The 27,337-nt window shown below is 27.2% G+C and overlaps 4 protein-coding genes across 21 annotated transcripts in view; 1 reads left to right on the top strand and 3 right to left on the bottom strand.

Moving 5' to 3' along the window:
• The window catches only part of LOC107997090 (early estrogen-induced gene 1 protein), a 65,843-nt gene extending 61,706 nt beyond the window's left edge, over positions 1-4,137 (bottom strand). For 3 of the 5 annotated variants that reach the window (XM_017055488.3, XM_062072190.1, XM_062072193.1), the window contains exon 1: positions 3,919-4,137. The gene's annotated coding sequence lies outside the window, so the exon portion shown is untranslated. The remainder of the gene's footprint in view (positions 1-3,918) is intronic. The other 2 variants (XM_062072191.1, XM_062072195.1) reach the window with 1 other exon arrangement.
• Positions 4,138-4,931: 794 nt separating this feature from the next.
• Positions 4,932-14,367, top strand: LOC107997103 (rab GTPase-activating protein 1-like). 3 transcript variants are annotated; one of them, XM_017055509.3, is made up of 18 exons: positions 4,932-5,392; positions 6,036-6,214; positions 6,311-6,485; positions 6,564-6,762; positions 6,843-7,026; positions 7,111-7,476; positions 7,561-7,836; positions 7,925-8,093; positions 8,165-8,406; positions 8,493-8,681; positions 8,794-8,919; positions 8,994-9,179; positions 9,273-9,447; positions 11,698-11,888; positions 11,956-12,015; positions 12,096-12,287; positions 12,369-12,606; positions 12,722-14,367. In XM_017055509.3, the coding sequence occupies exons 1-17, from the start codon at positions 5,383-5,385 to the stop codon at positions 12,600-12,602; spliced, it is 3,153 nt and encodes a 1,050-aa protein (XP_016910998.1). In that variant the 5' UTR covers positions 4,932-5,382; the 3' UTR covers positions 12,603-12,606; positions 12,722-14,367. The 3 variants fall into 3 exon arrangements, with proteins under 3 accessions (XP_016910998.1, XP_016910997.1, XP_016910999.1); XM_017055508.3 differs by having other exon boundaries at positions 12,719-14,367; XM_017055510.3 differs by having other exon boundaries at positions 4,941-5,271; positions 12,719-14,367.
• Positions 14,368-14,542: 175 nt separating this feature from the next.
• Positions 14,543-19,521, bottom strand: LOC107997102 (uncharacterized protein MAL13P1.304). The gene is made up of 5 exons (XM_017055506.3): positions 19,137-19,521; positions 18,669-18,916; positions 18,385-18,567; positions 15,472-18,233; positions 14,543-15,396 (listed from the first exon to the last, which is right to left on the bottom strand). Exons 1-5 carry the CDS (start codon positions 19,401-19,403, stop codon positions 15,206-15,208), a joined length of 3,651 nt encoding a protein of 1,216 aa, XP_016910995.2. The 5' UTR covers positions 19,404-19,521; the 3' UTR covers positions 14,543-15,205.
• An 856-nt stretch (positions 19,522-20,377) lies between these two features.
• Positions 20,378-27,337, bottom strand: part of LOC107997064 (uncharacterized) — a 113,210-nt gene continuing 106,250 nt past the window's right edge. For all 12 annotated transcript variants that reach the window (XM_062072181.1, XM_062072185.1, XM_062072182.1 and 9 more), the window contains 3 exons: positions 25,033-25,340; positions 24,278-24,614; positions 20,378-23,401 (listed from right to left, as the gene is read on the bottom strand). In XM_062072181.1, the coding sequence (XP_061928165.1) occupies positions 23,225-23,401; positions 24,278-24,614; positions 25,033-25,340 (822 nt within the window). In that variant the 3' untranslated portion in view covers positions 20,378-23,224. The remainder of the gene's footprint in view (positions 23,402-24,277; positions 24,615-25,032; positions 25,341-27,337) is intronic.

Genomic DNA, 27,337 nt, shown 5'->3' with positions numbered 1-27,337 from the left:
AACGATATTGACGGGGATAATTCGAGAGTCATGGATCTGGAAACTTTTATGACGGAACTATAAAGAGGGACAGTTTGGTCCGTTGTTTGCTTCTGGAATTCTTTGAGAATAAACACGTGCTTGGTTAATGTCGATTCTGATGTTATGTATAGTCCAGGTTATTTATCGTTTAACGCCTCGAATGTTGATGAAAATTATATAATGAAATCCTTAATCCAATTATGACAATTTGTAAAAAAAAATATAATATCGAAATGATGTTAAATATTCATGCATATTAATCGGAAAAAAGTAATATAATTAGAATGCGAATTTTTATGCAAATGTAAAATATATTCCAAGTTATTTAACATATATATATATATATATATTCACAAAGAATATTAAATTATTAAATTACATTTGTAAAATAATTATATTACTTATCATATTCACTTATCATAATTTGTCTTATGATATACATAAAAATAATTTTTCCAAAGTCATAAATTGATGTTTTAAATTACATGATTAAATTTGCTTCAATGTCACACCACACTATTTTCTAAAGTATTATTAACTATTACACCATTTTTTTTTACTTTTCCATTCTTTGCTATCACAATATTTAAATATTGAATCAACTACGTCTTCTTATTACGAAAGATCTAATTATTATACGTGTCAATACCTATTTCGCTCGATATACGATAAATCACTCGCGTGCAAAATATGCAAAACACACGTAATACGAAAAATACATATTTGCACAAAAATCCGCAATCTAATCATAACCTAAGCGACATATTTACCAACGACATCGGCGACAAACGACCTATCGGTAAAAGAGCGAACTAACAGGAGCGAAAAGCAACATCGAACAAATACATAGTAGCGTTCGCGGGTGAACGTTCGCGAACGAATGTCACTGAACCTTTATCGACATTTTCAATAGGCACGTTCACGCGACTTCGAAACCTATAGTAGAATCGACGGACGGACGGCCAGTCGTCGACGTTGGACGTCAGACATCGCTCTGCACAACGGCAATTGTTTTGAAAACGCTAATTGCGGCTGGGAACGCGAGCAAGCGAAAATGAACTCGCTCTTCCTGGAGTCGAGTTACAAGCTGCGAAGTAGGTGACCGCAGCCCTCCAGTTGCTCGAGGCGAGAGACCGAGTTGCGAGCTCCTACATTGCTACGAATAATTAACGGCCCTCGATGATTCTTTCGTCAATCGTTCCGACCATTCACACTGCACACACTACGTATACGCTACTATATGTCATTATGAAAGAAATAAAAACATTAAGATGTTATTCGTACATTTGAGGATAAAGCTATGGAAAAAGAAATTGAAGAAATTATATAAAAAATAATTATTCTTGATTTTTGTCTTGCTTGAAGAATAGAAATTTTAATAATTTTAATTTTTTTCAATAAATTTTTTTTTAATTTAAATTAAAATGTTTTTAGGCGTTACATAAATATCAAATATTATTTGCAATTATTTTGTAAAAAGATTATATTTAATAAACTCATAAAATTGCGATAATTGAAATTGTATCGTTTATATTTTGAACTTTTTAATTATTCTCCAGTGTATTTTTTGCAGATGGACTCGAGAATTTTATTTTTAAATGCATTTATATCCTTAAAAAAATATTTTTATCAATTATCATATCTCTTAACTTTACTTTTAAAATTATCGTTAAAATGAACACTTTTGTTTATTTTATTTCTACTTTGTATTCAAACTATATTTTAATTTTATTTTTTATAAAAATCATTTGATATGTTGGTATAAATTTAAAATGTAAAATCTAATCTTCTCAAATTAAAATTACCAAGTCACTTTTACTATTTTTCTTTAAAGCTTTTAATTATTTGTCAATCTATAAATCAAAGCAATAAATTTCTTAGATACGCTCCTCAAAGATAATTAATTAAGCTATAATTTATTATGATAAATATGTATAGATAATTCAAAGATAAGTGATTACGAATGAAAATAGTGCTTTCAAGATATGCTATGAAAACTTACGAGTATGAAAACTCATTGAATTGTCTAAGTAATAATTGATTCGAGAGAAACAATAACGACTATGAGTGAATAAAACTTTGTACTCTCAGACTCATAGTTCGTTAATGAAGAGTGAAAAGCAAGTTTAACACGATTTATAACGAAATCAAGTTTCCGTGAAACAAGCAACCTTGAATAGATTGAAAATGAAAATAAAGGGTTTATATGTAGCAAATAAATATATTAAAATATTTATATACTTAAAAAAAAGGTGCGATTTTAATTTAAAACGATACGATAAGAACTGCGTGTAGTTTTGAAATCTCAAATCTTTTAGAATCTTTAATTTTTTTGTTTGATCCCTTTGTTTGTGCCTTTTTGTTATCATTATAATAAATAGGCTTCCATGTAATTGTGGCGAAATATCTTGATTGTCGTTTATAAAAGATAAGAAATAATTTTTAACTTATCGATGCGTCATCGATAAAAAGAAAGAACAATTAATGTTTCTTAGATTATAAATTATTCTCTAATGATCACAAAAATTTATAATACTCTTGTTTATCGTATATAATTTTCATGTGATTTAAATGTAATTCTATTAAATAAAAAAATATGATAAAAATATTCGCTTTTAATTCATTATATCATGAAATTGGAAAAAAAAAACGAAATTTATCCGATAATATGAAATATAAAAAAAAGAATTAGATTTTCTGTTATGAGTATTGTAATAAACTATAAAAAATAGATCTCATACTTAAAGAACCTTGCATGAATTCAGTTTTGATTGTCTATCCGCAAATATTTTATCGAACAGATTCTCAATTCTCTAGAATACTTTCTAATTATGATAATGCAACATGATTCTAGATATAATATTATGAATTACTGAATCGTTTAATTTCATAATCACATGCAATTGCTATTACTATTATGAATATATAATTATCGAAAGCGAAAAAGAATTCACGAATCTTCTCGAAATCTAATTCACGTTATTTGACCTACCTGTCTGATTTTCCATATGCATTAAAAATTAAAAGCATGGTTATTCGTATTTCCACTAATTTATTTAAACAAATTGTCTGTCACGTAACACTCACTAATAAACTCCGTTTATAATAAGAGGTGTACACACGATTAAGAATACTAGACGAATGTGTTCTGTTCCGAATAACCTTGCAACGAGTATACGAAAAAAAGCGCGAAACAAACGACAATCGTGTACATCGTACGGAAATGATTTTTGCTACTTTCAGGTCTAGAATGAAAAACGGTTAGAAACATTATGAATAATCGAAATGATATTTTCGAATTAATATTAGCTTTTCTAAAGATAAAATTATAGGAAAATAAATAAACGATATATTATTTTCGCCCATTATTATGATAAATCAAGAGTTAACTATTATTTTTAAATTTCGCGATACATAATTTGTAATAAGAGAAATATTCCATCACCTGTCAAATAATATCTGCGATAGAACATAACGTTGTAGTGTATATAGTTCGTATTTTTTCAATACAAACAATTATAACTGATGAAATATAACTGATCTATTGAATATTGTCACAACATTTCTTCAATATATTCGCAAATTTTGAAGTATTCTTAATGTATACATTATTGAAAGAAGAAACGAGAGACAACAATTCGATACTTCACAGAAATCGTCTCATGATGGCAGGTGCAGAACAGTTTCTGTCTTTATAACCTCTCTTTTCATCTTGCCGATGACGACCTAATAAATTTATAAATTTTTCTCACGGACTTATTCAATTCTACAATATACAGAAACAAAAAAGATTCTGATGTTAATGAAAGCACGATAAACTGCGAAATTATCAATGATATGCGACGCCCGTTCCAGAAAAGAAGCAAAAAAAAGTCATTAGCTCTGAATTATACTCACTTGTCTTCGACTTATTCCTGTTTTTATTGATTTTAGCCGACTTCGCACATTCTTACACTTTTCATGATTACAAATTCACTCCTCGAAAAACCACGAAATTACGAGTCTCAATAAGAGAACCCGATAATTTTACAGACAAAAAATTTTCCTCACATCCGACGGAACGGAGGTCGTCTGTGAACTGACGCGTCTTGCCTCCAGTTTGTTCACCAGTGTTATAGCACCACCTATCGTTAACTCTATAAACTATATTCATGCGAATATTCTATTGGTCCTAAGATTAATTCACTATAAGCAAGATACCATTCCTGATTGGTTATATCTAAATATCCAAAAGAATTTCCGGTACGTTTTTGCATTATTCTGTCACTAACATCGAATAACTTCCGTTTTTTCGATAATAACGAACAATATTCTCTCCAATTAGAATAAACATTTAAAAAGAAAACAATTTGATTTCTAAATTTAAGTATTATACAATGTTATAAACTAATATTATTAATTATGTTAGAAATTAATATTAAAAGCATTATTTTTATATGAAAAAATTCCTTAAATTTATAACTTTTACATTATTTAAATAATAAAATATTACATATTGAGTCGTATAACAACAAATATTTAAATACAATTATATTAAATAATTAAATTTTATATATTATATATTTGTTTAATTTATTTACTTAATTAAGATGAAATTATATTTAATTAAAAATATTTTAATTATATATAAAATAAAAAAAGAAACTATATGAATTAGGCCATTTATAATGTTTAGTAATTTTTATAAGTCTACTTTTTTTATTATTAAGTTATTTTTGTTATTATTATATTTCAATTTACTTGTAAATAAAACAATTATAATAAAAAATTTTATATTTATATCAGATTTATATTTGTATAAAATTTTTCAAAATATATACAAATTTATTGATGCAATAAAAAATATAAGTGTTTTTTTTATGATTATATAACAAAAAAAATGATGTAATTAAGAAAATAATCTCAATCTATATAAGCAGAAAGCAACTAAAGTTGGTTCGAAGTTGTTGCGCGCTTTAAGATGATTTGCTCGTAATTCATTGTAACAAAGCAGACTTCCGGGGCCTTAGTACTCGAATGGCTGACGCCAAGGTTGCCTTTTCTGTCAAATGAAATTATTTCTGACGCGAGTGAAATCATGTAAATGTTCATCGATACTGTTGAAAAATTATTTGAACGTGGTACATCGATGCGTGGATTGTGGAATTGGGGTGTGTCCATAGTTTTAATCAACAATAACGCAAGAAGAGGCACCGGTGTCTCTTCAAATTTTGGATCCATCGAGAGGGTAATCCCTATTCTTTACTAGGGGTACGAATAAAAGCAAACAACTAAAAGTGTTCACCAGCGAAAACCAAGGAATAAGTCCGCTTAAGAATGCAATTCAGATGATCCGAAATACTTGACAGCCAAATCGACATTATGAATTCGAGTTAGTGTGCTTTTAGTGATGTCGTATCGAACTTTATATGCGCGAAGCTTGTTTTGCTTTCCTATCTTGATTTAGTGAATTATTTTATTCGTATTCAATTGAATTGTGTTAATAAATTGAAATAGATGCTTGATTATTAGAGAATTCTGTTACAAATACAAATTCTTTTTATCCACTTCGATTGTTTGCATTGAATTTATCGTTGAAATGATATTCTGGTTATAGAAAAAGTAAAAATTGAATTAAATGCATTTGAGAAAGATAGTGAATAAAGTGCAATCATATGTGGGAAATATATTCTTTTGCTTGTTTCATTTCATTCTATAAATAGAATGCATATTGTATATCTTCTATATACAGTAAATGTGCAATTAGTTTTATCTCTAAATTTATTATGTAGTTGTGATCACAATTGAATTCATATATTTTTGTGTTTTGTTTTTAATCATCATATAACTATTAAATTTTAAAATATATACATGCATACATCATATATATATATATACATACGTACATACATATTTATATATATATATAAATTTTTATATAAAAATACAAGAATATAAGAATATATTGAAAAACCCTAATTTTTTACATTATTTTTCATTATGACAAAATAATAATATTATGTATTATATTATAGACATAGTTATGGAGGATAGTATGAGTGTTAAATCAATGGAATCAGTGGCAACAAGTGATGAATATGAATTTGTAAATGACAGAGGTAATGGAAAACATCAACAAGCATTGATTGAACAACCAATGCTAAAAATTGCCAATAACGGCAATTTCGAAGATCTACAAAATAATCTTCGTGAGGTTTGCATATATTTATATTATTTATAAATAAAAAATATTAATCTGTGTTTTTTTTACTGTATATCAATTATTATTTGAGTATTTGATAAAAACTAGGTGTTAACAGAAGATTCAAAGATGGAAAGTAATGAATATAAAATTGTAAGCAGTGCACAACAAACTCAACCAAAATCTAAAAAAGTAGGCCAAAGTAAGTTTTATGATGTAAGTTCTTGTATGATTGCATCTGAAAAACAAGATATCATGAAACCAGAAGATTATATTGATGAAGGTACGAATTATTATTTCTTTATATTAATTATAAAAAATATTTTATATATCTTGTATTATATAATTTATTATATTTTAGAAATAAATTCCTTGGCTCATGTTCAACAAGAATGCACTATTTTTAATGGTGTAACTTATTTGGGATCAGCAACAATAAATGCACCAAAATCAGAATGTGAAATACAACGTAATATGAATATATTAAATGCAGAACAATCTCTTAATTTGGGAATTAAAGTATCTGTTTCTGTACCTAGTAGTTCTCAAGGTTCTGTTGTGTAAGTATAGTTAAAAAAAATTATACTGAGTTTTTCATTTTATATTATATATATCATATGTTATATATGTTATCTAACAGATTATATGATGCTGCTACTCAACAACCAATGGCACATTATGAAGTACAACGAATTTTATTTTATGCACGTGGTGAAAGTATTGGTCCATGTGCAGCATGTTTTGCTTTTACATGGTCACATGGAGATACATTGGAATCTGCAATTTATCAATGTCATGTTTTTCGATGTGATATACCAGAAGCAGTATGTTTAATCTTTATAAAACGTATATAATATTATATAATCATATAATAAGTCAAAATATATTAATTTTATTATTCATTATAGGTAGGACAAGTTTCTGCTTGCTTTTCCAAAGCTTTTCATAGAATACCAAGATCAATGACTAGTTCTTTAACAGGAAGTGATTTCAATGGTTTTAATATTGGAACTGAAAAGACTAATTCTCGGGTATTTATTTTCGAAGTAACAATGGAAATAAAAGAAGAAGATGGCAAAGGAGGTTTCAGTATAGTTCCTAAGGACAGAAATTGCTTCAAACTTCGAAGTAATGTGGCTAAACAAGTGTGTTTAAGTATTCAGCAAGTTTCTAGCAAAGAAGGAGGAATTACTCTTGAAGTTGAGAGATGTTTTGGAGTTCTTGTTAGTCCTGGTCGCAATGTTAAACATAGTGATATGCGCTTACTGGAAATGGTAAAATTAAATATATAAAAATTAAATATTCAAAATTTAATTATATGTTTACTCTTCCAGTAATAAAATTAAATTATTGTTTAGCAAGTCAATGCTGGTCCATTAATTCAAGACAAACAATGTTATAACATATTTGGACATTGGGATCCTGCAGATCCAGCTTTAGAAACTCTTAATATTGAAACTCCAAGAGAAGAAAAAATTTATATGACAGTTGCTGTTGATTTAGTAATACGTGGTATTCGAGAACCTGTTAGATTTATAATAGAAACATTAGTTAAAGTATTTCCACAAAATGAAAGATTTTGGTATTTTAATAAACGAAATCTTGTACAACAATTTTATCTTAATTCGAAAGAAGTACGATATTATTTAAAATATTAATTTTTTTAATTCATTTTTTAATCATCTCAGTATAAACTTTATCAACATATACTATTATTTTTAGATAATATCCGGAGATGGAACAGAAGTTCATTATGAAGTACAAAGTATAGAAACTTCAGGAGAACTAGACAGAAACAGATTAAATCTTGCTCTTAATTTAGCATCACTGATAAGATCTCCTTCTTTAACTAGTATTGATACACTTACACCCAAAGAAGAAATAGATTCAGGTTTAAAAAAATTTGTATTTTATTTAAAAGAAAAAATAAGAAATATATTGATTATACCTTTATATTGATAGATGGCGATGAACCAATGTTAAGTGGTACAGGTGAAGTATCAAAAGATTGTTCTGCTGATGAACTAGCTAATTGGGCAGAAGTACTTGACAGTTGGCAAGTAAATGAACAACGTCCAAAACTTCTTATAAAACTTACAAAACAAGGTATTCCTGAAGCTTTACGCGGTGAAGTTTGGCAACGTTTAAGTAATTGCGATAATTCACAAGAAATGATGGATAGATATAGGACTTTAATTACTAAGGTATATAAAAGTAATGTTATGAAAAATTGTATTTCATATTGTAATTATAGGAAATTCTATTATATTGCATTTAATACAATCTATAGGAAAGCAGTTGTGAGAGCGTTATTTTAAGAGATATTAATAGAACATTTCCTGCCCATGACTTTTTCAAAGAAACAGGTGGTTTAGGACAAGATTCTTTGTACAGAATAAGTAAAGCATATGCAGTGTATGATGAAGAAGTGGGATATTGTCAAGGACTCAGTTTTTTAGTTGCTAGTTTATTGCTTCACGTAAGTAGTTGACATAAAATGATTAATATTTATAAGAAATATATTTATTTGTATGATAGTAATTTATTATGGTATGTAATGACAAAAAAAAAACATTAGGTATTTTTTGTAGATGCCGGAAGAACAAGCTTTTTGTGTTCTGGTTAAGTTAATGTATGATTATGGTCTAAGAGATTTATATAAGGATAGATTTGATAATCTTCATATGAGATTTTATCAGCTTAATAGATTAATAGAGGTTTGTAATACATTTTAGTTAATTAAGTGGGATTATACAATATTTTTTACTTGCAATTATTACTAATTTTTTAGGATCAGCTGCCAGAATTATATAAACATTTTTGCGATCGCGGTGTAGAAACACATATGTTCGCTGCACAATGGTTTTTAACTCTGTTCACAGCTAGATTTCCATTATATCTTGTTTTCCATATTTTGGATGTATTCCTTTTACAAGGACTTGATACATTATTCCAAGTTGCTCTTGCATTATTAATGGTAAATATCTTTAATTTATAAAATATTATAGAATAAAATATTCTATAAAATTTGTAAAACATATGATTAATGTTTTCACTTATATTTATATAGTTGTGCAAAAAGGAATTACTCCAATTAGATTTTGAAAGTATATTAAAATACTTCAGAGTGCATTTGCCTAAACGTTGTCGAAATGAAGAAGTATCGCGTTACGTTATGAAGTTAGCTTGTTCTGTTACTTTGAAGAAATTGAAGAAATATGAAGCGGAATTTATGACATTAAAAGGTAATTTTATATTTTATGTTTAAATTACATAAATACTGAATCGTATTGGTACATCTAAAAATGATGTAAAATATATTGTTTTGTGCGCATGTACAGTCTGCATAAAACTTTTTGTTATATCGGAGCTTTATATGTTCGGCTTCGTTGCCATATTTTAGAATTCAGGTGTAAAAATTAATTATCATAATATTTAAATACGCATTACATTGACTAATGAAGTATAAAATATAAGTAAAAATCAAAATAATATATGTTTTTACTAGTCATAACTTTTAAGAAAAATGGCAGCATTCTATTGGCTGTTAAATGAAGAAAAATATATGTCACATTATATATCACATAATTTCTTTTTTTATATAAAATAATATTTATATTTGCATGACATAATTTCATGCTTATTATACCAAAGCATAAACTATGTCCACTTATAGTATATCTAGTTTTTTAACGAAACTCAATAAATAGTGAATAAAATGTTTGTAAAAATATTCGATAGATACAATGTAACTCAAGTTTTTAAAAAAATATAAAATGAACGAATGCTATAAAATTCTTAATATTGTGCGGAACGATAAGAATTATATAGCAAAATGTATTAAAAAAAAAAAAAAGAAATGAAATGATCAATGGAGAATTTATAAGATTTTTTTTTATAAACAAATATTTCTTGTACTCTTAAATAGATTTTTTATTTTTGCATATTAGTTTATTGAATCTTGTATAATTCATTGAACATATTTATAAAATTTAATGAGTTGCAAGCTGTGTACATGTGCTAATAAAACATGAATTTAAAGATAATTGTGCACAATGAAATTTCAACCAGTTGATGAATCATGAAATACACACACATGCACACACACACGCACACACACACGCACACACACACACACACACGCGCGCGCGTCTGAATATGTTTTGTTTTTCTTTATTATTTGATGTTATATTTTTCAAATAAACAATATTAATAAGAACATTATCTTTTATAATTAATTTCGAGTTTTTTCAAATTCATTGAACTGGTTGAAATATTATAGCTATTATATTATAGTGCAAGATAAATTTTTTTTGTTATATTATGTTTAATGAAGCACAAATTATTAGCATTAATTATTATAGACAAGAATATTGTCTATAATATTGTCTAAAAATTGTATTTATTTTTTCATTGAATTATTTATGTTATAACATCTGAAAGCTTCTATAATTTCGTGTTGTTTATAATAATATTTCTTCGTGCTTATTCAGCCATACTGCTTTGTATACTGTCTTGTGTATGAATTTTTATAAAAGATTATTTATTTTTTCATACCAGAAATAAATCGTCCATTTAGAATAGCGTTTTTAATTTTGTCAATTCACCTATATATACCCTGCTCCTTACACTTTTAGTTTCATTTATCGATTCAATCGAAAATTGCATGAAATATATTATAATTGTGAAAATATAAATTTATAACTTTATAATTTTTAGTTTCGATACAATTCAATAAAATTTTTAGAAAATTGAAAAGAAATTATATTCTGAAAAAATTTTTATCCAATTTTTTAAAATACTATAATATAATATACAAAAAACATTAGCAAGAATTTGTATACAAAGTTGTTAAGGCTTATAAAAATTAATAAATATAGAAATGTATTATTGAAAATAATTATTACAACAGATATAAATTATATTCTTTGATTAATAAAATATTATATAAAATAATATTAAGATCCTAAAAAATTATTTTAGATGTATCAATAATATTTTTATATCTTTCCATCTGTTATTTTTGTTATAATTTATTTTATATATTAAAGTTTTAAATGTTATATTTATACATTTATAAGCTATATGCAAACAAGAAACAGTTGTGTTAATAATTCAAAATTACAGTTGTGATATGTTCTGGACAGAAAATATAGTAGAACATTGATATCTGTAAGATATGATATCTGTGTTTTTGTAAAATATTATATGTCGACCAATTACATTGAAATCATTTAGTTTCAGTGATTTCACTGTTGGAATCATGAGTCATAATATAATTGCATTAATAGAGAGTAAGATCACATTTATATGTTTCTTATATAATAACAATTAAAAATATTTTTTTCCATTTTAGAAAATTAATAAAGTTATATAAATATTTTAATGATAAAATATAAAAAATGTATTTTATCTTTTATTTTAGTTATTATAAAGAATTTGAAACATGTATATTTTAATATATAATATTTTTATATTATATTTATATTGTATAGAAGCACAAGAAAATGCCGATGAATATAGTAATGAAGTGGAACAATTACGAGGTACAGTAGCGCGGAATGAAGAAGAAAAACAGAGATTAGAAGCTGAATTGATTCAAGTCAAAGAAATGTTGCAACGAGAAGTAGCAAGAGCAGATGCGGAAAGTCGACGAAGTAATATTATTATTGCCGAATATAAGCAGGTAAATATATCTAATATAATATACATATATATATTATGTTTATTATATAATTTAATATTTATTTCAGATTTGTCAACGTTTAGAAGATGATTATAATGCTGCAAAGACGACACTTAGTGAATTACGAGTAAGTAAAAAATATTATTTTTATTAAATTTTTATGACATTTATTATATTATAACATTTTGTAATGAAATTTATTTATAGTCCAAAGTTTCAAAATGTGAAAAGTGTAAAAATTGCATAATGGATTCATCCAATATATTGGCAGATATTGCACATCCTTTAGAAAATCGAATAGATCCTATGTTACATAGAGTACAAGAAAGAGTACGAGAATTAGAATTGGAATTGGCTCAAACAAAACTGGCTCATGTCGAAGCGGAATGTAGAAATCAAGTAGATAAGCATACTTATTTATAATTTTAATTATTTCTTAAAATTAAATTCACGAAATTATGAAATTAATACGTGTTATAGGATTTAACGCATCAGTTACATGCAACCGCTTCCGAACTTCAAGCAGCAAGAAATAGCTGGCCATGGCTTAGTAAGACATTATCAAGCATAAAAGAAGCGGCAAATAAAAGAGAAGTAATAACTCCTTCATTAATGAAAGATTTAAGACGAGACAGTGCACCTGGAGGTGAAATGCATCACTTGATACATTCCCGTAATCGTGAGACTCGAGATAATCTCAAAGAAATTGTGTGATTCAGTAAGTATTAGAATTGAGATATAATAAAGTAACGATAAAAAAAAGAAAAAAAGAGAAAGAAGATTAATTATAATATAATTTTAGACATTTATTAAAATAAAATTTTTTTAAGTAGGCGAAGTTTTGAAAGAAGAGTTCATATTATATGGAGAAGATCTATTTCAAATACAAATTCGAATACATAATGTACGTCCATAATTACATGTAGTATTCTACTTGATCTGTTTATCATACTCAGTATATTTTACATCAAATTCTTCACGTGCACTATTAATCGCGTGCTTTTAGCGTGAGCAGCTTTATCCTACATCTTTGATATTAATCTTGAGATATTTCTTGTTATATTTGTTAATTATTTTAGTATACTCATTTTTCAATTTAGTTTATAAATTTTCAATATTATTTGAAATTTAATTTCTATATCTTAATAAGGAATTTCACATGAAATTAAAATCTTATATTAAGTGATAGAGCATGCCTGAAGATGCAAAAAAAAAAATTTACAATAGATGTTAGCGATAAGTTCACTACGTTTTCTATGAAACTAGTCTAAGATGTGGAAAATAGGAGTACTATAGAATTTACTGTATATAAATAGCACTCTCAGGCTACTAACAAATATAACAGACTGTAGAAATCAGAGATTCTACATTTAATAAGTTGAATCATGTGAAGCAGATAATATCTGCAATTTCATTTACTTTTTGTACGTATTTATTATCGTGACATTCCAAAATCATACATGTGCGTTTTTTTATTAAAATTTTATTTTAACCGAAACATCAAGAGTTCTTGATTAAAAAATATCTATAACATCTATTAACATACGCGCTTTCACAGTTAACTTTAAAACGCAACGAGTAAAATAGATAAAAAAAAATATTTAACATAATTTTTATATATAATTCATTTCAATTGATAGATGCAAAATAATATTGCAAAATTTTTTATGATATTAATAATTGAACAACATAACAGTTACAGTAGATACGATATTTTTACAATATAAAATATTTTTCACTTATGTTATTTTCTTTCTTTTTTTTTAAGTTTGATTACATAAGTTTATAATTTATAAACGATACATATATGCGTGACGTTTAAAGATATATTTATTTACTATTTGCGCTTTTCTTTTGACAAAGTCTATACATGTTAGACTTAAGGCCATAAATTATGTTAAGGCACTACTTGAAGTTAGGATTTAATCAAATGTTTAATAAAAATTTATGTTACAATAAGATGGAATAATAAATATTTAAAAATATTTGTGAAAGAATAATTTAAATTGTAAATTTAGCTTTGTAATTAGTGCCATTTATTTGATGAATTGATTATAATTTATTTTGCATCTTTTGTACTGAATTTTTGTCAGTAATTAATATCGTGCCATTATCTTGCATCGTAAAATTTACGGAAGAGATTGGTAATGATTTTTTCTTGTTTTTCTTTTAAATTGATAATTTAATTTAATTTAATTTTTATTAAAATAAAGTTATTAAAGTAAACATACACTAAAGCAAAATTTATAATCATTAGAAATTCATACAATAGTTAATAATCCTGCATCTTATATAAAATAAAAGATATACTTTTTGTAAATACCACACAAAAAATATATATATATATATATAAAAATATATAAATATAGACAACCTACTAACAAGTCATGTAAAAATTTAAGTTACTACATATGTATCACAGTACACCTTGTAATGTCATTCCACTATTACTGAAATAAAGAAAGATATCATCTGTCTATTTCATAAGTGTTTTGTGATATTAATAATTTATACCAAATAATAGTTTTTATTATTAAATAATTAATATATTGATAAAAACTTTGTTTAGAAAATATATTTTATTTATTCAAAATGGAAATGGAATGATATGCCATTTCAATCTTAGGTAGATTTCAATATATAATAGAAAACATTATAAATTAACAAAGCATTTTATTATATAGATGCATATAGAAAAAAAAACATAACATAGTCATAAATTTTTCTAAACCATACATAGGTAAAATAGCGCATCATAAATTCTATTTACGTACTTAAACGATATGACGAGAAAGTCTTGAAAATTGTAAGAAAATATATATCTTTTTTAAATTCGATACCCTTAATGTTTCAAATAGTAATAAGCAAATCTTATTAATATAATTGTATAACAGATACATTAATACTGAAATACTATACTACATACTATATTTATATTTAAAGAATTACTATATTATATTTAAAGAATATTAACCCTTCAATGGGACAAGCATCTTGTAAAAAAAATAATAAGAAAATAGAATAAGAAAAACTAAATTAAAAAAAAAATTCATTTTTTATTTACAAAAAAAAGATTTTTTTTTTTTTTTTTTTTTAAGAAACTTATTGAAAATTTTTTATGACTTTATAATACTTTAGAATATCCACATATTAGTTTACATTTATAAACATATTCCAAAACTAACTTATTAATTATTAAAAAAAAAAACTTATAATGATAAGAATATTCAAAAATAATTACCTTCAAAATTATAAATACCTTCAGACTTTTAAGCATATTGTGATATGTCAAATCATTTATATTTATTTCAATGATATCACGTGTCACCTGTAATCCATTGTTCACTTCCACTATCGCTGTTAGAAGCACTTTCATTATCATTTTCAATATTTAGCGCATTTTCATTTATATTATCTCTCATTTCATTGTTTTCTAAATCACTATTTTCTTCTGAAGTACTGTCAAAACCTTCGTCGCGTTCTATATTTATGTATCTTGCATCATCATCTATTTACATAGAAATCATTATATATCAATTCATTTTTATTTATATTATGAATATGAATACAAACAAATAATTACCTGCTACTCTGTTTGCAAATCTTAGTTCTCTATGATCTCTCATGTGTATTTCAACATCAATTGGATTGGCCATATTAAGTATTCTTAATAACCATATAGGAAAATCATTCTCTACAGCATAAATATCATTCTCGTTTTCAATATCATTTTCAAGTACTTCAATTAAGGGTTGCAAATCTTCCAAATCATTTAATTCTGCAGCTATCATATTATTGCCTTCATCATCTCTATTATTATTTGCAAGATCACCGTTTTCAACTTCAATTACTTCGAGCATTCCGACTTCTGGCGCTTCTGCTATACTTGGCGATTCGGGTTCGGATATATGATCTTGCCCGATACTTGGTAAATCGTATTCTGGTGTCATATCTTGAGCAGAAGCGGAATTTGGATATCCAGAATCTATTATTTCAGGAGACCAACTTTTTGGAGGTGTTTCTACAATTTCTGGAGAAGAAGATTTTGATTCAATGCTTTCTATTACTTCCACAATATTTATATTCTTATATTTTGATTCAAGATTTTCTACATTACATTCAGATCGTTCTTCACTTTTTAATACTGATATAAATTGAATGTTTCTTTCATCTTCAATATGAAGACTAGATACTAAAGGAATATTTTCTAAACTAGTAATATCTTTGGCATGATTAGAAGATATTTCAGTATTATTTACATTTTTAATATTTTTTAAGTCATGATTATTATGTAATTCAGTCCTTCCATCATTGTTATAAATATCTATTTGTGACTCAGATTTAATCATCAATTGATTTTTTAATGAAAATTTTGTATCACAATTTATTGATTGTATGTTATTTGTATTTAGTATAGGAAAACCTTTTTGTTCTTTTGCTATATTTTCTGTAATACAAGAATCTGGCCACTTATTTTGATCAAGTGCTATAGAATTTACTGATGAAGTCTTTTTTTTACTATTGTTACTATTCGTAAAATTTGCTTCAAGCAATTCTTCTGTTATTTGTATATCGTTATTTAATGTAGAAGCTATTGTCAATGCATCACTATCAATAAATATATTTTGATTAGAATTATTTGTTAACTGGTTTTTACTTTTTATTTTTACATCAATTTGATACATAGATGTATCTTTATTATAGTTTTCTTTTATTGCATTTGAATAACTATCTGACATAGTAAATATATTTATATTTTTATTACTTTGTGAAAGTATTTTATTATTCTCTGATAAATTATTACTGCTATCATTAGTTAATTGAGATTTCTGTGTGATATTTGAACTGATAGAATCATTTTTTTGTTCATCATAATCAAGAGATCTTTGCTTTTTTCTCATGTTATTCATTTTAATCTCAATTTTTGGTGAACTTGTAAATTGTGGTCGATTTTCTATTAAAGCATTACTAGTAACAACTACATTATTTGATTCATCTTCTAGCTTAGAATTACTTCTCGAAATCTTACTATTGTATCTATCATTTTGCACTTCACTTTGGTTAGAAGAATTTGTACTTGTATTTGTGCTATTATCTATATTGTATTCAATGTCAGAATCTTCATTTTCTTTAAATGATGTATTTAAATGTTTATTATGCAAATGATCATCAAAATTATATTCTAATGATTTGTTGTGTTTGGTATTATTTGTATCTGTAATTGCATCTATTGACATATTTACTTGTTCAAAAGAATTATTTAACATCCAATGATTACTCATACTTTGATTATACATACTATCGTTTTTTAAATCCATTTTGATAGCACGTAAAAGATATGGTTCGGGTGAAGTAGATGCTCGTGAAACGGACATATATACCGGAATATCCAATGTGCGATTGAGTTTTTGTGCTGTACTTGATGTGGGATCATCCTGTGCGTCTGATACTATATAAAGAAATGAGTCTTCTTTCACGTCTTCAAATTTTGTTAAAGAACTTATTAAAGAATTAGGTAATTCTGTTGATTCATTTAAACGCAATGGACTGGGATTATAAAACGAGCTGTTAAAATTAACCATGTTAGATATTACGTTTAAATTTTCTTCATCACTAATTTCATTGTTTCTTCCAAAAATTTCGGTATTTCTTATCGTTTCAGATTCGTTATTTAATAAAACATTTTCTTCATCAAAGAGATAGGTATTGTTATTAGGGATAGAATTATTTTGTGGAATAACAATACTTTCCTCATTCCAATTTTCATTGCTCCATATATCTGAAGATTCTTGTCTTAAAAATCTATTACAATTTATAGGTGGTCCAGCTTCTCTAGGCCAGTCTTCATCTGAATAAAGATCAGAATGGTCATTAAATTGCGCTATTTCGCTTAATACTGCACTATCATCAGAAAATGTTGAAATTGGTGGTACTAGTACAACTGGTCCAGATTCATGATTTTCAATTGTCCAACCACCATCCTCTAAAATTGTTTGCAATGTATTTGTAGAAATATGAAATGACTTTAACATATTTATTAATACATTTAATGGAACTTCTTCCTCCATATCTTCATTTTGATAAGATAGATATCTAATATAATATGCAGCTTCATCAAGAATTTTTTCCTCATCTGAACGATTATCTATTCGAAATGGATATTCATATTTAACTACAGTTTTAAATAAATTTTCAATACCAATATTACAAAGTTCTTTTTCACTAATACGATGAAAAACAGCCATTTGAGTACAACATCCTAGATGTTCTGAACCTTCTGGACCTTTACAAATTCCATCAAATGTTACAGAATAGTCAGGATATCTTAAAACAATATTATCAGCCCTATTAACATAAATATATATTAATATATCATATTATATATATATATATATATATATATATATATATAATAAAAATAGATTATAATTAATTAATTATTAAATCAATCAATTATTAAATAATTAATTAAAAAGAAAATTATAAATATTTTTACCAATTTTGAAATTGTTCTCTAGTCCATTCGAATTTATGATCAGGATGTCTAAACCCAGAAAAATTTGGAAACAATACATTAAAATCTGCATTTGGTGTTGTTATTATTGCCAATTTTGGTTTAATATATCCAAAAATATTATAAGGTACATCCAACAAGATATCTGAATGCAAATGTTCAATCCTGAAATGACAAAATATTTATTATCATCATGAAAATAATAAGACTTCTCTATTAAAAATATTATACTTAAAAATAATTAACTATATCAAATAATAACCCACAATTCTATGCAGATTACAGCATCAGTATTTTCTAATTTCTTGTCATTGTGAATTACACTACCCTCACATATTTCAACTACAAGAGGTGTAGTCCTTGTATGTAAATATTCAGATACTAAGGGAGCACCTTTACTTTTAGAAGCTTCTAAAAGTGATCTATCAATATCCACACATAATATTTCTTCTACACCAGCTCTATTTTTTAAGTAAACCAAAAAATCAAGTTCTGCACATCCAAAATCAACAATCTATAAACAAAAAAAAAAAGACTACAATCATTTTATCATTAGAAGATTAAAATTAATTTGATAAAAGAATTTAATAATAAAATAAAAGTAAATTTATATAATAATCATAATATAACAATTGTTTATTAAGCAAAATATTTATAACTAATATATAAATCGAATATATATTCTATAAAAAAAAATCTGTGCATTTATGATATAAAATAAAAAAGCATTGTACCTTGCGTAATTTCCCATGATACTTATCAATTACATCAGCTACAGCGATGTATCTTTGTAAATATGCTGGTGGAAAAAATTTAATAGATTTTTCTTCAAAATCCTGAGGCGCAGATGGATCTATTATTTTATAATCTCTTTCAGAAATCTTGAATTGTATATCCGTGTTAATCGTATCATCGTTTATGGCTTTTTGCTTTTTATTTCCATAATTTTGATATACAAACTTGCTAAAAAAATAAAGAACGTGAAATAGTACAATGATCATGTCAATAACGAAAATCAATGGCAATTTTATCACTATCAAATTTTATTAATGCATCCCGGTTCACTTTCCGTTGTGCGTAATGTCAGCCATATTGTTTTGTTTTGAAGGTGGTTTATCTATCCTAAAAGATAGATATTTGATTGGTTAGAATTATTTAAAAGGCGCCAATACTAAAATAAAAAATATTCAGAATAAATTAAACTTTATTTTCAATTCATCATGGAATTAAAAAAAAAAAAATATGAAAAAAATATAAAGTTATAAATTAATTATAAAAAAGAAATCAAAATATTCTGTACTTGTACAATTTAGTATCATCATTATAAAAGTTATATTCAGTTTAATTTTCTAAAATTTATAAAATCAGTTATGAAAAAATTCTTATTAAGTTAAAAAAAATTTTTTAAATTAAATTACTTGTTTTCTTTATTTATTTTTTATTTTGATAAAAGAAATTTTTTTCAAAATAATTGTAATTTTTTAACTTTTTTAATTTTCATTGTTTTTCTTTTTTTTTTTAAGTTTTATCCTATTATTAAAAGATAAAATAATTGAATAAATTTGAAAAAAATACTGTATTGTTTTTTATTCCTGACATTCATTCTCATGTATTGAGAATCGAATATAATCGACATCCGGTCGATGCGACTCTAACGGCATAAAAATGAAACTTTTCATTATATAAATATTGCGGTAGGTAAAAATGTTGTATATTGATAACTGGTATGATAACAAATAACTATAAATAAATTCCAAATCAATGTTTTAGTTTTAATCATTCTATTATATTTTTTAGTATTACTAATTTATAAATTTATTAATTCTATAAATAATTGATTTTTTTTAATATTAATAATTAAAAAAATTTTGAAATTTCTTTTAATTCTTAAATTTTCTATAAAATTTATATGATATAAAATATAAATACATAATCTTGTTTAAAATTCAAAAAGGAAAATGATTTACACATTAAATTGACATTATAATTTATTTAAGATTTAATAATTAATTAAAATAATGCGATAACTATTAATATTGGTAGCAATTCACTAGTTTTCTAAAAAAGCGATGATATACACGTTACATCGTTTACATAAATTAAGATGACAGTCAATTTTTTTTACATACCATTTGTAATCATTTTGTATCCATAATTGTTTACGTGTATATTGGAACATTTGTAAACCAATATGACAGATTTAACGCCGATCTGTTAACATTATTCTGATTTCTCATTCTGATTTCTTTATTAGTAATAGACTTAAGTATATTTTTATATATTTATATATTTATATGGTATATATATTTATAAGCGCGCAAATATATTATGCACGAGATCTCGCGGTAGCTGTTATGCAGCCTGCAGGAACATAAAACTTGATTCTCTATCGTTAAAATTTATTATTCTTGTTAACATGGCTATCTACATAATAAATCTTGCAGAATTTCGAAGAGCCTTAACTTAACGTTAAGATATTACATATAATAATATAATATATATATATTTTATCTCATTTTATTTACAAAAGAACTGTCTCTGTATATTCTTTTCTAATAGAATATATTTTCTTTTCTTTTTCTCAAAATTGGGGATTGTCGATAGTTTTCTTATATTCTTTACTTCTTCCATTCGAGAACGTCAAATATAATATATATAAATTGGTCTCGAACAGAACGCGAAAATAGAAAACGTTTTTTATGTATTTTTTTCTTTCTTTTTTTTTTTTTTTTTAACATTACACAGGTACCCGCAAGAATAGTTTCTCTTACTTCGATAGAATAAGGTATAGAAAGGTTAGACGACCGCCGCATACATGATCGATAAATAAATAAAGTGTCGAGTTTATCGCTGGTTTACAGTATAAAGAACGATCGAAAAATATTATGCTACGGAATAACTCGTTTTACGAATATATTTCTAATAGCTGAAAAGATTATTCGTAAATCTCGAAAAATAACCCGTGCTGCATTAGACCTTTGCAAATGCATCACGTATACATATTTATATAGATATTGATTATCTTCTGTCGATTAGATTAGATAATCTTTAAGATTATCTAAAGAAATCCATGCACCAGGCTAATCAAAACAATTGCAGTAATAGAATAATATCGAGTTAAAAATACTGATCGATATACTTTGAGTATCATGATTCTTTTACGCATTCAACACTTTTCAGCAACAATTTTCTAACTCGAATTACATCTCTGTCTTCGCTATGATATAAAATATCGATTATTCTAATTAACCTGGTGATAGAATTAGCGAGCGAATTCGCGCAACACAATCTTAATAAGAAAAAATAGGTTAGAGTGGCACATTCATCGATACTGAATAAAGTGATAGAATGTTCGTTAAACATTATAACAAATATCGTCTGTCGTAAGATGTTCGAGAATATCGTTTTGCATTTGATGCATCGAAAGCACGTTTTCTGTTTATCGTTTCTGCGTAAAAGCAATGTGTGTATGTATATAAATAGAGAATAGCGACAAGACAAGCAATATTATATTATAAAAGAGCGATAGTACGAAGAATGATACTTAATTAATTTTTATAGAACGAGTAAAAAATTGAGCTGAGGCCAATTCGGTAATACGCACGCACAGTCTTCCCTTTGAAAGAACGTCCGACATTTTCTCGATTTCGATTAAACGTTATATCAATCGATAATCGATAGTACAATGGTCGTAATTGACGAAAGGAATCTATTTAAAGATAGAAATCTGTGTCATCGACGTGGATTGGCGAATGCGTGTCGCGACCTCTTATCGGGAAGAAAAAATAGTACAATGAGAAAGTTCACTCGGTTATACAGGTGCACATTTATCGACGTTTCTTGTCGGAAGAATAATTCGTAAATTACGATGTAGTGGAAAAAATCTCGTATTTTATCGTACAATCGAACCTTCATAATTCGAATCTCTACGGGTCAAAAATATCCATAAGACTATAATTTCATTCTCTCCTCTGTGAAAGTCTTTGTAAGTAGAAATATAAATTTCATATGAGTTGAAGGTTAATTATTTTATCTCTGTAACTTGAATTCAGAAAAGTGCAGCCCCTGCAAGTAGAAATTTATTTGTAAAAGTGAAACTTTTATTATTACTCTCTACAACTCGTGATTGCGTGTCACAATTTTTCAATAATCGACCATTCGATACTGTTTCTTTTTTTGTCCAATCTTTATTCGTCGAATGTTTTTTTACTCGAAAATTTGGATAAAATAAAATCTTTACAATTGAAATATTTTACCTCCATATTGAAAACCGAATTACCGAGATTCAACCGTATAAAGATTGGAGATTGTACGCCATACAATTTGGCAACGCGAGTTCGTGAAAATATAATTTAAAATTTATGCGAAAGGGAAGATACGAAGAAGAGAGAGAAACAGAGAAAGAAAGAGAGAAAGAGAAAGAAAGAGAGAGCAATCTCGGCAAGATTTTTCTCAAATTTACGTACGAGTAGCAAATATTCTCGATTATCTTGTCTCATTTCCTTCTGCGAATCTTCTTATCATTTCATAATCGCGATGATAATTATCAACTAGATAACTTTGTGTTTCATTATCATAAAATCATTTATATATATATCACAAGTGTTAAAATTGTCGACGCGCAACAGCGTTAAGATTTCTAATTTAATTTTCGAAACACTACAGTAAATATCACATGGAGCGATGAGAATTTTAATGTAAATATAGAACGGCGATTGATTGGTTGTTTGCGCACGAATGACAGTGAAGAACGTAATCGACCAATTGGATCGCCGTTTTTAAAAAATTTTTTAAAATATACTTTCAGAGGGAGTTAAAAGATTCAGGCGTAAGATTGATCCAGCGATATAGCGATTTTGTTCCCTTTTTCCACCCAATTTCTCAACCGTCCCCTTAGTTCTTCCAAGCTTTTCGATTTCGCCTTGTTTATCCTCTTGTACTTTACGTCTTTTGGCTTTGTGACTGATCTGTGATTGCTCATTACCCTGTTGTACGTGACCTGAAAGAAAAACGAGTTTCAAGGGTTGAAAACGATCCTCTGGTGTTTTGTCTGCCGTTTCACGTGTGAACTATTTGAAACACAAACTGATCAACTCCAATTCTTTCAGATTCCAATTCTTTCTTTGTTAGCAGAATTGATCAGTTTTGTCACGTATAAAGTAGATCATTAATCAAAAATGAGCAGTTAATAGAAATAATAGATTAACGATTGAAAGTATTCGATAAATACGTGTATTTGATATCTCATATACTTTCCAATAAATTGAATTAATAATTTGCATTGTTGCAGGATGAAAGAATGAAAAAAGAATCGAATTTGTACCTCTGGATTTATTAAAAAGAGTGTTTGTATAAAATCTTTACTTTTAAAAAACTTTTATTGAAACCCTGTAAGTTACAATATCTTTTCTAATTCTAGTTATTATTTTTATTATCGATACTTTCCCTCAAATTTTACGCATTATAAATTTATTCGTATTTTAAGAACAACACCCGCGATATAAACAATATAATTTCCTTTCCATCTATTTTCAAATCTTCTTCCATTCAAAATTATATAATACGAATTATATAATATGGTCGTATACACATCTATATACGACATATATACACATTTTATACATAAGAAAAATCTAAACATCCAGTAGAGTAAAAAATTCCGGGTAAAATAATATCGCGCAGACATTAATCCCCGAGAGATTTACGTTTACGCAGTCTCAACTCAAGTGAGATTCTCAAGAAATGAAGTTGAGAACTGTGACGCTTATTACTCGTACGCAAATAAACCAACACAACGAGGGGAAGGTTTAAAAAAGGATGGTTAGGTAGAAAAAGATCGTAGCCCGTTCATCTCGGGTAAAAAGAGCCTCCTTACCTGCGCCTGCTGACTTTCGTCCCTCGGCCTTTCGCTCGGCGGAGAATCCGCCTCTTGAGCAAGTCTCTCAAAACTGCCATACAAATCCTGAAGTCTGCCCTTCCCGTTTCCCAAATTTTTTGCCCGTCTCTCCTCGCACTCGGAATTTTCGGTTGACTCGGACGGGTCCTGATTGTTCTCGCTGTCGCCATCTTCTTCAACCGAGTAAACGGTCTCTAAAATTTCCGGTCTCCTAAGGAACCCGTTGCATCGTCGCATAGACGAGTATTTGCTCGATGGCTCGACAGCGTCTGAGACCGATCGAATCACCGTAACGTCGGTGATGTTTGAGCGGAACCTGCGAGTAACTTTCGATAATTTTCAACCCAACTTTTCAATCTTGAGAGGAGGAGGGGAGGGGAGAAACGTGGTTTTCAAGTATTTTCGGATGGAGCAAAACCTTGAATTTCAGGTTCGAGGATTCAGAAAGTTTTTAACTTCTCCTAACTTTTCAATCCTCACCATTGATTCACAGATATGCTATCTCGAAGGGTTGGAGATCTTAAAATTCCACGGAACTGAGGATATTTTTGAGATCCTCGAAATTCTAAGTGATTTTTATTCAATCAATAACAATTCAATTTCTACTTTAGAGGTTTAATTAATTAGTATTCTGAGCTCCAACTTTCGTTGTAATCATAGAATTAACTGATTATCCGTTTTATTAATTGGTTACAAGGCCTATTATTAAAAATTGGCAATTAGATCGTACGCACCTCGGCGGTGCTAAGTCATCCGCCGCCTCCTCGAGAACGACAGCACTGTCGCTATCTCCAAGGCTATCCAATCTATCGAGGGCGTCGCAAGGTGGCGAATCCCTTGTACCGGTGCTTCTTTCCGCCAATCTGCTCTGCAGTTGACGAATCACCCTCTGTTGTCTGAGAATAATGGACTCCCTTTGCGCCAGACTAGCCTCGATCTCCTTCTGCTTCCGACAAAGCCTCGACTCGAAGAGCAGTAACTGCGAGGACAATGTCCGTAGCTGTTCTGCCTTCTCCCTTGTCAATCGAGCCACGAGATCCTCCTGAAATAATTACATGATCCATTAGAACGAATTATGTAATACATAACGCGATATTGTGCGTGGATCGTGGTAAAGAAACTCGATCAATCGTTTCTCCTTTTTCTTCACCTTGCGATAATTAGTTAATAATCGCGTATACGCCTTTTCTTTCTTCATATCTGAGAATTTTAAACGAGAACAGCGTTTGAAAAACTTTTAATCGAATATTTCCCCTTTGCTTCGAATAAAGTTTCTTTCCAAATGAAGAGTTTCAGAATAATGGGGAAATATATTTGTATAATATTCGAACTTACACATATTTTTATGAAACTTCTTCTTCTTGGGGGGAGATACTTTTCAAAATAATTTTATATTACGAGCGATAGGAATAAGAAAGAGAATTATTATTATTATTATTATTATTATTTTTTAATTACTCGAATAAGTGATTTAATTTATAGAAAAAATTTTCATGATTCGTCATATTTCGTAAACGATTTATATGAAAATTGTATTATTAATTGTATAATCAACTTGAAACGGTTCTCGCGTATTATGCTATATCCCGTATACATATCAATCTGCGCAGTTTCGAGGTCGAGTTAAATGCAGCATTTCTGCGTGGCTTTATCGACGTTGAATTAATCAGCGATTTGCATTAGTTGAGATAGAGAGAGAGAGAGAGAAAGGGAGAAGAGAGAAGAGAGAGAGAGAGAGAGAGAGAGTAACTCTATAGTAATTGGGTAACAATTAATCATGTTAACTGATTATCGATAATTAGAAAATACTTGATTAACGACACTGTTTTTCCGACTTTTACGACAATATATTAAAAGAATGAAAGAATTCACCATGTAAAAAGATTCTCAAGAAGATCGTTGAAAGATGATAATGGTAAAATTTATTTTCACCAAGATCTTCGTCGTGGTAATTAATTCAGAGATCTTATCTATGGTTAGGAAATGGTACAGCTACTATAATTATACAGGGCATCAATGAGATTATTATACAAGCGATTCGATGATAATTCTAAATTGCAAAAATAAGTAGAAAAAAGAAATAATACTTTTTAATTTAAGGCCTCGTTTTCGAGTGAATCGAATTTAAAGAAATTTTCACATTTTGGAAATAAAATTGGCTAATTCATCGAGTAGACACAGACGAATTATCGACAGAAGGTAATTCTATATACTGAAATAAAAAAATATATATATATGAGAATAAATTTAATTTTTGCAGAAAATTGAATTAAAAAATTCACCGATTATACAATTTCTTAATTATATTAATGCTCAATTTTAATTTTCTCAAAACCTTATCCCTACATTTTTTACTTATTTCCATACATATATATAGAATAACAATATTTATCGATCGAGTTCGTATTTAAAGATATTTATAATAAATTTCACTTGAAATCTAAGCTTTTTTTTCGATTTATCTTTGGCATGTAATATTATTTATCATGATTTCGAAGACACCTTGTATACATCTTGCGGCCTAACTGTGACGCATCTTCGATCTGATACCGTAATTTGAAATTAATTAGGTAACCTCAAGGGTTTGTCCAAACCACATTACGGTCTATATTCTCCGAATGTATCGCTTTATTGCGCCTCCTTCTCTTTCGCTTCAATTCAAACGCGTATATATCCAATATATGTTTAATTTAATATCGTTGAATACGTTGATTTCCATAGTTGGAATTTGTTTGATGTACGATCGTGTATCGATCGACGTGATAATTGGATTAAAAATTTTTATACAAATAAAACAAGTTTGAATATTCAACCAATGTGTAGAATTATGTCAGGTTATTTAAAACATAATATCGAGTTACGTAGAATATATTTGCGAAATGTCAATAATTTTATTGCGTTTTATGCGTAGTAACATTGGCACAGATTACGTTGACAGTTATGAATTGATTTTAATCGAAACATCAATAATTATGATGTTATTTTTAATCAAGATATAATTAACTGCGCGAAAGCTTATATCATAATAATTAATTATTT

Source organism: Apis cerana, linkage group LG3, assembly GCF_029169275.1.
Source record: "Apis cerana isolate GH-2021 linkage group LG3, AcerK_1.0, whole genome shotgun sequence".
NCBI lineage: Eukaryota > Metazoa > Arthropoda > Insecta > Hymenoptera > Apidae > Apis > Apis cerana.
This window is presented reverse-complemented; position numbering and strand designations above follow the sequence as displayed.